General features: G+C 42.8%; 1 protein-coding gene across 1 annotated transcript in view; it reads right to left on the bottom strand.

The window, feature by feature from the left end:
- Nucleotides 1-12,676, bottom strand: part of CACNA1I (calcium voltage-gated channel subunit alpha1 I) — a 208,423-nt gene that overhangs the window by 25,397 nt on the left and 170,350 nt on the right. The window contains exons 28-31 of the mRNA XM_048499231.1: nt 9,575-9,653; nt 5,462-5,583; nt 2,422-2,742; nt 1,665-1,811 (exon numbers count right to left, since the gene is read on the bottom strand). Of these exons, the coding sequence (XP_048355188.1) occupies nt 1,665-1,811; nt 2,422-2,742; nt 5,462-5,583; nt 9,575-9,653 (669 nt within the window). The remainder of the gene's footprint in view (nt 1-1,664; nt 1,812-2,421; nt 2,743-5,461; nt 5,584-9,574; nt 9,654-12,676) is intronic.

Below are 12,676 nucleotides of genomic sequence, written 5' to 3'. Positions count from 1 at the left end.
TGTTATCTTGGCATGGAAATAATCTCTGTGTAGAAAAACTGGTCTACATCACGACCTTTATAATGTGGTGCACACTCCACGTATACAATGCTTTTGTACCTACTTATTTACATCTATGTAAATACCTATGTAAATACTCATGGAAATGTGCCATTTGCTCTGTATCATAAATTATAGTGCACACATGTTTATTTAAGGAGAGAAAGGGTTTTCAGAAATCAAATTGTGCAGAGTTAAGTATTTTTCATTACCACTGATTTATGGATGCAGAACTTTCTCCAGGGTGTGCTTATAGTTCTAATCTGAAGGTCCTGAATACACACACTAAAGTCCAAGAGTGTGAATTATTTTTCTTCCATTTTGTCCAGCTCTGCTGCACTGACCATCTAACACAATTTGTTGCACCACTGAAACGATAATGAAAGTATATAATGCCATGTGGAGGTTAACAACTTGTAGCACACATACCAGGGAACTGATGAATTAAAGCCTATGACTGTGGGTTTTATGATTTTCTCTGAACTTAATTATTTACTTCACAATATGTTTTCACAGCTCCTTTCAATTCCTGCAGCAATGTTGGTTTTTTTAGACATAAATTTTCTTGAAAAATTTCTTAGTGATCAAAGACATTATTAATGTTGTGAAGGACTTCCTAAATTCCTGATAAAACTGTAGTGCTTCTTTTAACATTGTTGAACTTAATACCCACAACTCAGAGACAGAGCCAGTCTGCTTGCACAGATGCGGCAGAACAATCTACCAATGAGAAACTTGACTTCGAGCTTTCCAGTGAATTTCTGGGACTTCTTGAAATTTGTATAATTAAAGCGTACAAATTCATTGGAGAGAAATGGCAGTGAATGATCGTATGATGTTGCTGTGATGGTATTCAAGAGTGACATGAACCTGGCCATTTTCACAGCAGTTACCTACAACAGTCCCTAACACCTGGGTTGGAAATCCAGTTTCTCCCACTGTAACCATTTCTTTTGCTTCAACTAGCAATTTTAACTATACAGAAGGTCAGAAGAGTTCACAACAAGCCATTAGTGAGCTAAACAAAGCAAGATGTTAACCAATATCTCTAAGACTCATCTTTAAAATTCATTTTAAGTCAAACTAACCCCTTAAAAACCCTGTGCTCCATATATGCCAACAAACCCTTAAGCGCATGCTGAACAAATGCCTATCTCCCATCGGTAAACAAGGGAATTAAGTAGCAGGCTTGGGCTTAAAACTAAGCACACAATTCCAACGCCTTGGTGCGATCTGGTAGATGAACTTCAGAAAACAGTAGGATGGTGGGCTGCACTTCTCCCACACATCTCAGCTGGAAGGAAAAAACTAAACACTGTCGCCCCTAAGAAGCCAGCAGCAGTGTGCCTCCGTAAGGATTCCTTCTTCTTCTGTGTATCTCTATAGTTCTTTCTGCCATCCTTCTTGATCCAGCTGTCTTTACATTCAGATTTCTGCCAATACAAATAAGCCTTTCCTAATGCCAAGGTCATTTCAGAAGCACACTTCAACAAGAAACTCGAGCCTTCTAAAATCATCGACAACCTGGAGACCATCTTGGGGAACTCTCAAGTGCCTAAAGAGTGTGCACGTATGTTCTCGCACTCGTGGGGTATCCCCCTCCCATATCCTCGCACGCAGGTTACCTCTTGCTTGTCATGGTTACACTTCTCGCACATGGCCGGCGAGGAGTAATGATGGAAGACGGAGCCCGATAGGTTATCGATGATCATTAACTCCCCGTCGAAGGAGTCCTTAATAATTAAAGAGACACTGTCCAGCCATAAGTTCTCCTAGGGGACAAGAAAGGGGGAGGATGGGAGAAATTATTTTAGGAACTCCATGTTTTTGTTTGTTTCAGAGTTCTTCCGTGTGATTCAGGGCTAGCTTCTGCCACCCGCACTCATATCGATTAAACTCTGCATGTAGCAAACACATTAAAATTCAGACATCTATTAGTGGCATTCAGTCTTATGAAACAGGAGTAAAGGAGGCAGAATGTGGCTTTGAGAGTATGAATGAGTAAAATGTAGGGGCCTAATATGGTGAATTGACAGTGTGAAGAGAAGTTTCCTGGCCAACTCAGTAAATGTTCCTCACTCTTGCCCTGCAGGGTCTCCTAGCTTTGCTAATGGACCTCAACACACACACCTTCAATCCTTCTCATTCCAGTCCTTGAACCCTGAACTCGATCCTAGAGAGTGCCTTTGCTATGCCAAGTCCTGTCTCAATGTGACTCTGTCAATGGACCACAGCACCCAGGTTACTATTGAAAGCAAGTCAGCCACCTAGCATTCAACAGAGCTCTCTTCTACAACCAGTCCTAGAAAAACTTAAGCTACTTGACTCTTCCCTCCATCAATCTGCCACAGTCTTCCTAGAAAGTAAAACAGTTCCACCTACCTGTGCAGGAGAGTAACACGTCATGCATAGGTGTCCTTCAGGGTCCACTCTTCCACCTCCTCCATCTTGTCCGGAGCCTGGCGAGCTAGAGCCACATGGGCACAGCCCATGGGCCATCTCAAGCTCAATCTCAGCATCCATTTCGGCGTCCTCCTGTGCTTCCTTGTTGCTGTCATCTAGGTGCTTCATGAGTACAGCTACTACTACATTGATGAGGACAAACTGGGCCGTGAGCACAAAACTCACAAAGTACAGTGGTGAGATGAACTGCAGATTGCTGAGACAACTCCGGTCATCATGGGTGCAGTCACGAAGGGTGTCCTTGAGAAGTAAGTTGTGCCCAAGAGGGATGTGTGTGGAGCAGACAAAAGAAACCCGAACAGAAAACCCCCATAACACGCACAAACACACAAAGAGAAAGAGGAAGAAAGGGCTGAAGGAACTAATGCAACATGCCTGCCTTTCCCTTCCCACAACACAATCCCCAGACAGAGCTGTGAGGAAGGATTTAGGCCCCTTAAGGCTGTCTGATCATAGAACCTCCCCCCATCTGTAGTTTACAGTGTTTCTTGCAATCATATTAAGTTTATCAAATTTATCAGTCTGATCATGTCTAATATGCTATACTTTGTTTCAGATTACTGTAGTCCTAGTCCTATTACATTGCACTTATACCGTGTTTCCCCGAAAATAAGACAGTGTCTTATATTAATTTTTGCTCCCAAAGATGGGCTATGTCTTATTTTCAGGGGATGTCTTATTTTTCCGCTCCACAGCTGCATGCTCTGGTGTTCAGTTCGATGGGCATGCTTCCAAACAAAAACTTTGCTACGTCTTACTTTCGGGGGATGCTTTATATTTAGCACTTCAGCAAAACCTCTACTACGTCTTATTTTCAGGGGATGTCTTATTTTCGGGGAAACAGGGTACATTTCATCCTATTGATTGCATTCATTTACACCAGTGGTTCTCAACCTGGGGGTTGAATGACCCTTTCACAGGGGTCGCCTAAGACCATCGGAAAAGGGTCTTTTTATGTTTTATATATATCAATTTTATGGTTGGGGGGTCACCACAACATGAGAAACTGTATTAAAGGGTCGCGGCATTAGGAAAGTTGAGAACCACTGATTTACACTGTGTAACCCACCTTGAGACTCAGTGAGAAAGGTGGATTACAAATGTGGTAAATAAATGCATAAATATGGACAAAGCATTCTTTTTAAAAAACCTGCAATGGCAATTCATGGAAATTGTTCATATTGCTACAGAAAATTCTACTAAATTTCTATTTGTTCAATAGGGTAAGAAGGACATCACATTAATCCGTACCAGGAACTTTCAAATTATTTTCCATTACTTTCACCCGCTCTTGCTTTGGAATTTCCAATGTCATACAAACTCTGATAATTCACTAAAGACTTTGAGGAGAACTCCAATTGCCAAGATTTGATGAGGTCCTTCCACCACCAAATTGTCACCTTCTTGCTATAGCCACATAACTGTAGACACAGACTACATGTTTGAAGTTTTCACCTATCCCTACCCTCTTTTATTACTTCTCTTCTCCAAGACTGAGTAGTATCAGATGACCTTTTGTGGAAATCTTCAGTATAAATGTCCTGTGCTTGCTATTCAAGTGGATATTTCCAGTAGCTGGGTCAGACGACCCAGATGCCACTCTAGCGTGCCATGTGGGGGATAAGAACATAAGAACAAGCCTGCTGGATCAGACCAGAGTCCACCTAGTCCAGCACTCTGCTACTCGCAGTGGCTCACCAGATGCCTTTGGGAGTTCACATGCAGGATGTGAAAGCAATGGCCTTCTGCTGTTTCTGCTCCCGATCACCTGGTCTGTTAAGGCATTTGCAATCTAAGATCAAGGAGGATCAAGACTGGTAGCCGTAGATCGACTTCTCCTCCATAAATCTGTCCAAGCCCTTTTTAAAGCTATCCAGGTTAGTGGCCATCACCACCTCCTGTGGCAGCATATTCCAAACACCAATCACACATTGCGTGAAGAAGTGTTTCCTTTTATTAGTCCTAATTCTTCCCCCCAGCATTTTCAATGTATGATCCCTGGTTCTAGTATTGTGAGAAAGAGAGAAAAATGTCTCTCTGTCAACATTTTCTACCCCATGCATAACTTTATAGACTTCAATCATATCCCCCCTCAGCCGTCTCCTCTCCAAACTAAAGAGTCCCAAATGCTGCAGCCTCTCCTCATAAGGAAGGTGCTCCAATCCTTCAATCATCCTTGTTGCCCTTCTCTGTACTTTTTCTATCTCTTCAATATCCTTTTTGAGATGTGGCGACCAGAACTGAACACAGCACTCCAAGTGCGGTCGCACCACGGCTTTATATAAGGGCATGACAATCCTTGCAGTTTTATTATCAACTCCTTTCTTAATTATCCCCAGCATAGAGTTTGCCTTTTTCATAGCTGCCATGCATTGAGTTGACATTCCCATGGAACTATCAACTAAGACACCCAAATCCCTCTCCTGATCTGTGACTGATAGCACTGACCCCTGTAGCGTGTATGTGAAGCACTGGGCTATCCCCCTGCCCTTCCTTCCAAGAGCAAGCAGCAGCAGCAAAACCGCCCACCATCCACCTGCTCTTTTCTTTGGTCACTTCTTTGGACCCTCTCCTGCCACCACTCTGGTGGTGCACAGCCTGGTTGTGACATTGGCGGCAGGTGGAGGGCACCTGGTGAAGCCCAGGCGCAGCCCAGCACCCCATGGGCTCCTGCAGCAGCATGGTGGCAGGGTGCGTGATTGAGGGGGCCCTTGGGTGCAGCTGTGGAGTTGGAGCAGCCATAGGGTGGGTGGAGCGATTGCAGTGCCGGGTGCTGCTTCACAACCGTACACCCCTGGATATTTCAAACCTCACTAGCTCTTCCTGAATGCACGCCCTCTCTATTAGGCAAATATGCATATATGTGAATTCACATACACACACAATTCAAGTTTGCTGATCCATTTCTGGAGACAATTTTTTGCAGCAAGAGACATATCCTATTAGTGACATAAGTTACCTTCATAATTCCATTCCAGTTGTCACCTGTGGAGACCTGAAATAGCGTGAGGAAAGCCATCCCAAAGTTCTCAAAGGTAGCATGCCGACTCATTCCCTCACAGGGGTGCTCATCATTGCATACTGGAAAGACGAAGAAGAAGAAGAAGAGTTTGGATTTATATCTCCCCTTTCTCTCCTGCAGGAGACTCAAAGGGGCTTACAATCTCCTTGCCCTTCCCCCCTCACAACAAACACCCTGTGAGGTGGGTGGGGCTGAGAGAGCTCCGAGAAGCTGTGACTAGCCCAAGGTCACCCAGCTGGTGTGTGTGGGAGTGTACAGGCTAATCTGAATTCCCCAGATAAGCCTCCACAGCTCAATCGGCAGAGCTGGGAATCAAACCCGGTTCCTCCAGATTAGATACACGAGCTCTTAACCTCCTACGCCACTGCTGCTCCTGAGGGATTCATAGGTGAATAAGCAGGGATTCATAGGTGAATAAGCAGACAAGTAGCAGGAAACAGTAAGAGCTGATAAGATAGCTCTTCTTGAGATTTCTTCTTTGGAGTCCTGACTTTTGTTCTTCAGCCTACATCAGTTTCAGTGTTCTATGATTAGCTAAAACAGTAGGGATGGATGAAATGACCAGAATGGACAATCTTTCATTCCTGCAATACAAAAATGATAGCTACTTTCCAAAAGTCTCTCCCATTAGTAGTTTTGTTTTTTAGTGGGGAGGAAGCCTAAAGAGATTTGCTTGGGGATGCTACAAAAATTCTATGTTTGCATTGCCTGTTAAAATCCATGGACAATTAACTTGCACAAAGCTGCACCGTCAGGTGTTAGAGCCAGCAAGATTGGCACAATAAGCAACTGAACTACTAATCCACTCAGAGACAACAGATTCTTAGCTACATATTATCCCCATGATACTAAAACCACATGCTATCATACTTTGTAAAGCAGCAATTCCAAAATGGGGATACCCACTGGATATATCACTACATTGGTACACACATACAATATATAGTTTCTGAGGAGAACATGAATGGAGTCCCTGCACAGGGAATCATCTGTAATTTCTTGTCAAGGAATCATATTGACAAGTATAATTAAAGAATTTGTACGAGCTCTTTTACAATTATGTCTACAAGAGTTGCTGTAAGCAGAACCCACAGTGGAATCATGCAAGAAGCTCAGCTTTAAATTTCTGCTCAGTTATGAAACTCACACAGTAGCTTTGGACAAGACTGTATCTATCAATCTAATCAATCCCTCAGGGCTGTTGTGTAGCTAATAGTGCTATCCAAAGCAATGTGGTCCTAGCTATTGACTTCAATTGACTTAGAAGGGTTTCACTCTATTTAGGATTGCACTGTAAATCACCATAAAGCTCTTTGGAGGAAAAAGCTCCTGGTACTCATTTTACATACAAATAACAAACCTGACTAAATGCAGTTGGCCTTGTAAGGACCTGAATATCATCAGCTACAAGAATATGGAAATTCCTCGGAGTTCAGGAATTCACTTGTTTGCGCTTGTTTCAAATAGTACATTTTTTTAGGTTTCAGAAAATTTGAAAAGTCCCAAGGCTTCTTGCATTTGGCTGAAACGATGGGCATTTTTTTCTGTACATAATGGCACCTGCTGGATGAGATTCATATAACGGTACCTATGGAGATAGATCACAGTGGGTAACTGTGTTAGTCTGCACCAGTAAAAAAGAGCAAGTGTCCAGTAGCACCTGAAAGATTAAGAAAACTTCTGGCAGGATATGAGCTTATGTGAGTGACAGCTTATTCTTCACATGTACTGAAGTATCTCTGGAGTAGAGGTCAGAGATGCTAGTGATGATTTCAGTTATTTTGTTTTCTTATTACAGTGGGACTGGTGATCATGCAGATTAACAATGGCTAGATTGTATAGTTAAAGGCTTTCATGGCTGGAATCAACTGGCTGTTGTAAGTTTTCAAGGTTGTATGGCTGTGCTCTGGTAGTTTTTGCTCCTAACATTTTGCCCACATCTATGGCTGGCATCTTCCAATGCCTATCATGGTGAAATGTGTTTCTCTCTGTGGCTGATCTGAGGCCCTTTCCGCACATGCAGAATAATGCACTTTTGATCCACTTTGTAGCTGGATTTTACTGTGCGGAACAGCAAAATCCACTTTCAAACAATTGTGCAAGTGGATGGAAAGTGCATTATTCAGCATGTGCGGAAAGGGCCTAAGTGCTTCATGTGGATGGGTTCTTTCCTTTTTACATAAGGCAATCTGGGAACCTGAAAGAATTAGTGTAATTCAGAGACCTCTGAGTAGCTAGTAAATGACTAAGCATCTTTGTGGATCTCAGAATGCCTGGTTATGGTAATGACACTGGCAGGTTGATATTAAAGCTGAGAATATAACATTCTCATTAAAAATGTGTGACTTTGAGATCAAGAGACAGTGACAGAAGATCAAAGATAAAATTCTAATAGCAGTTTCTCTGAGGAGCTACAGGAGGGCTGTGTATATATAATTACAGCTATTATTATACTATCACTGTTTACTATAAATTATACTTTACAGAGTAAAAAGGGATGGAGGGAGGGAAGAGATACAGGCAAAGGGAAGAGGAAAGACATGGGAAGCCAGGAGAAGGGTGGTGACGGAGTTTGTGTCAGACTGGGGAGATGGAGGTTTCTCAGTAACTGAACTTGGCCCAGTCATTCTCAGCCTAAGAATTACTATGAAGAGAAATAGGAGGAGAAAAGAACCATTTATTCCACCCTGAACTACTTGAAGAAAGGAAAGAACAATAATATGTTAAATTAGTCTGTAAAGTAGCAAGAGAGGAACGTGAGCAAATGAAGTTTAATATGCCTTGCGCTTCATCTCAGTTGGTGAAGAGGACTGCTGGGGTGTCAGCGGCAGGAATCATGGAAAAATAAATTCAAAGGAAGGATGAGAAGAGAGGTGTGTTGAACCACTATGCTTCTATGAACAGTGTGCGAGAGGGCATGGGACCAGTCGTAAGACATTTTGTCCTGTACCTGCCAGATGAAAAGGGGCTACTTGAATCCCATTCCTTCTCCTCTTGAGTGCAGGATTCCTCTTGGTGGCCAGAGAGAACCAACAATCTCCTTCCTTCCCCATGCCCTGTATCACCAGCACTCGAGTCATGCCTGTTTCCTTTGGCTGTCTCATGAGAAGGCTTCCCTGATCCGCAGTAGGACATTGGTCACAATAGTGTGCTCCAGCTGACAGGCAGGAGCTCGAGCCAAATTGGGTAGGGTTGTCAGCCTCCAGTGGGGTCTGCAGATCTCTTTAGACTACAGAGTCCAGTTCTCTTGGAAAAATTGCTGCTTTGGAGGATGGACTCTACACTAATATATCTTCCCTTACCAGGTTCCCTCCCCATTATTTCCAGGGATTTTCTGGTCCAAAATTGGCTAGAAACGGATTGTCTCCAATTTCTGCAAAAGGGCTGTTGTCCTGTCTTGCTCCCTCTCTGACTCTAGGGTCTTCAGAAAGGAATGAGCCCTCCCTGAATCCTCCCACAGACCACAGTACAGTACTACTATTTAACAGCCTGAATCTACTACAAACACTCCCAGGAGAAGGAAGTGGGGTCATGCTTATATCAAAGTAATTCCTCTCCTGAACACCACCCTGTAATAATGTGTGAGGGGGGAACTAAGGCTCTTTCCCAATGCTAGAAAAGAACAGCATGTTTGCCAGCAGCAGCAGCAGGTGGGTTGAGGGCAGGGAAAATACACTGTCTGAACAACTGCAGCAGCAGCTAAAAGAAATACGTTTGGACCACCTGCAGTAACTGAGTAATGACTGTGCATTCCCTGCACAATACAACACTCACCTGGAAAGGATCTTAGTGAACACTGCCCAGGATATAAAATGAAGAGCGATCCAGGCCCATTTTAACAATTCACTGGGGTAGCTGTTTGAAAAACACAAGCTACCCGTCTTTAAAACAGATGAACTATGGACAATAAGTAATGCCAGAGACACCCTCAGGCACACTCAGTTCTTTGAGAGGACAAAGACAATAGACAATGTTCCATCCATCTGAAACATGAGATACTATTAAAATCATTCAATTATCCTGAATTCTGTGACTCACCTAAATACTTACCAAGCTTTCCAAAGAGCTCCACTCCGAGGGCAGCATAGATGAAAAACAGGAGCATGAACAGCAAGCCAAGGTTTCCCACCTACAAGGAAATCATTTCATGGTTAGTCAAATGCAAAGAAGCCCAAGCCACATAAGAGAAGAGACGTATCGAGCAAATGCCTTATTGAGGAGCAGAACTGACAAACATGGGTCACTGAGGGGCCAAAATAGACATGATCCTGGGAGACCCATAAATGGGCTTACTTGGCATTTTTAAGGACAAAAGTGGCAATGTGGGGCCAATTTGTGGGTGAGGGTTGTTAACCCTTCTCTCCCCGTGCGATTCTGTCTTTGAGGAAGGGGTACAGCTACTTTATCAGCTTTTACAGACTGAACGTATTTTCATGCTATTGGCCCTAGAAAGGGAAAAAGACAGGCCAAGAGTGTGCAGCTACCCCTCTGTGTTTCAGTCAATGTGTGGAGAGGGAAAGAAGGCATAAATATGTTCTCTATCTCTTCACAATTGCCAATCTGTAAATACTGTGCCTACATGGGGAGAAAGTATGCACAAATCAACTCTTCGTCTCAATTGTTGGAAACATTTGAAAAGCAGCATTCTCAGTCATGGGGAGAAAGTATATGCCAAATACTTTCTCTACTTGCAGGCACAGTGAGCCTATAATTGCATGAAGGCTCGGCTCCCCCTTTCTGTGCACTGACTGAATGAATGTAGGTATGATGTGCTCAGGGCTAGAGAAATATTGGTTAATCCCCCTCTCTTCCCACATAATAGCATATGATCAGGATCACACATGGTTACTATGCCTTTTAAGCAAAGCTGGGAAGATCAAGGCTGTCACAGTGTCATATCCTTTCCTCCCATGAGCAAAAAGTGTAATTTTGTAAACCACCCTTTGATCCATATTAGGGTCGAGGTTCATGGAAATGTGGGTGGGTAAAGGAATATGTGTTCCTTACATATTACCAGTAGGCAGGACACCAGCACAATGGTTGGCTCAATCTAACCTTTAGTCATTCAAAAACAGAAAATGGATTCAACTGTATCCATACAATCCCGGATTGCACAATAAACACGCATCCTACTAGATTTCCTTTAATCCAAGAAGATGTTGAATATTTCAAAGAAAAAAAATTAATAGGGTATTACATCTGAAAAAACACACAGAACAAGCATGTCTTCTCGGTAACTTTTCGAAAAAGGTGGCCGGCTGACAACCCCACCAACTGTCATGTTTTACCATCGACACAAGCTATCTTACACCAAACTGGGATTCCAAAACCGGTTTGTAGCTCTTCTGTTAACCACAATTTGTGCTGATTGTGTTTTGTTATGACATCAGAATTTTTAAAGCACTGTTTATTAAAGAATATAACCATTGCTGCTGTTTGGCCATAGAGTGAGCAAGATAGGAAGAATGTAATCCCAAACAGGAAGGACAAAAAGCAAATCAACCAGGGTTTGTACACAAAACAAAGTTTGTACTTCCATCTGCTAAACAAACCAGTTTGTTGCATACTTTCAGACAAACCAAGCTGATGACATTTGAACGCAGCCTTGAACCCTTGTGAACGGTAGTAGAGTTTTCAGTACATCACTTTATTCTGAAAAGTCTGAAACTAGAATGGTGATATCTGAAATCTCCCTGCATCATTTCCAAATTCATACTTGTCTACCCCCACTGAAATCTGCTCTGGAGATGTATTTGAAAGGGGACTTTCTATGCCCCTATTTTAAAACTGGAAATATAAGAAGGTTCCAAAAAAAAAAGCAGGTTTAAAGTATACAGATGGTGTCATCTCCCCCTCTCTCCCCACTGGTACCACAGTTCCACACATTTGTAGTGCAGATGGGTGAGGGATTGATCTCATCTAGTTGAAAAATGGCCCAATGCAGAGAAAGTTGGGGTGGGGAGAAGAAAACACACAGCCAAAAGTTCAGAGAAAAGAGCACTAGAGAAACTGAGCTAATTTTGAAGTACTTGTTCTGTCAGAGTTAATAAATCTTTGAGAATAGAATAATGTTATGGATAATTTGGTTGTCCCCTGAAGAGTCAGTCTGCAAAATATGGAAACGCAACCCAATCACTTACAAGTGAAACATTTTATTATTGCCTTAAGTGAAACTCTCAACGCAGTCTTAACTGTGGCTTCATCTTTACTGCCTCTATAATGTAACTTTATTAAATGAAGCTGCCCTCAGCCTGCTAAAAGAATATGACGTTCCAAAAAAAAAAAAGCAGTGTTTTCTCGATTTTCCTGGTGCTCAAAGAAGAAGAAGAGTTTGGATTTATATTCCCCCTTTCTCTCCTGTAAGAGACTCAAAGGGGCTTACAATCTCCTTTCCCTTCCCCCACTCACAACAAACACCCTGTGAAGTGGGTAGGGTTGAGAGAGCTTCGAAAAGCTGTGACTAGCCCAAGGTCACCCAGCTGGCGTGTGTTGGAGTGCACAGGCTAACCTTAGTTCCCCACAACTCAAGTGGCAGAGTGGGGAATCAAACTTGGTTCAGCAGATTAGAGTGCACCTGCTCTTAACCACTTATGCCACTGCTGCTCCTATCTAGCTCAAGCTCTTTAGAAAAATCAGGGAAACATTCTTTTAGTAGTAGACAACTTGATGGCAACATTTTGTTAAGGTGCCTATTTTATCTGATGGGAAACTGCAAAGATTATCATTGTGGGACTGCTGCTCCACTCCACAGCAACTTTCCTGGGGAGTCCTACAAGGGGGATGGGGGGCATGGCTCCGGGTGTGCAGGAGGACTATTTAGGTTCAATCCACTTAATGGAACTCAGATAGCTGATGTTGAGAACAAATGCTCTTTGCTTCAGATACTGGAGTGCTCCTGCCAGATAGGCCAATAGATTGATTCAGTGTAAGATAGCTTCAGATATTTATCTTGTTGCCAATGCTTTTAAATAGCTACGTAGGGTTGCTGAGAGACTGTTTGTCATTTTAAGTTTCAGTGTCATCTATATATTGATGCCTCCCAGTGCAATGTTTCTTTTCCATCAAAGCCAACGACAGCAGTTGGAGTCCTAACTAAGTGACTGGGTGCTGTTGTGGTCTGGTTGACAATGGTCAAATGGAAGCTGAATCTTG

Source organism: Sphaerodactylus townsendi, linkage group LG06, assembly GCF_021028975.2.
Source record: "Sphaerodactylus townsendi isolate TG3544 linkage group LG06, MPM_Stown_v2.3, whole genome shotgun sequence".
In the NCBI taxonomy this organism is placed as follows: Eukaryota; Metazoa; Chordata; class Lepidosauria; order Squamata; family Sphaerodactylidae; genus Sphaerodactylus; species Sphaerodactylus townsendi.
The sequence above is the reverse complement of the archived record's forward strand: the minus strand, read 5'-3'. Positions and strand labels throughout refer to the sequence as shown.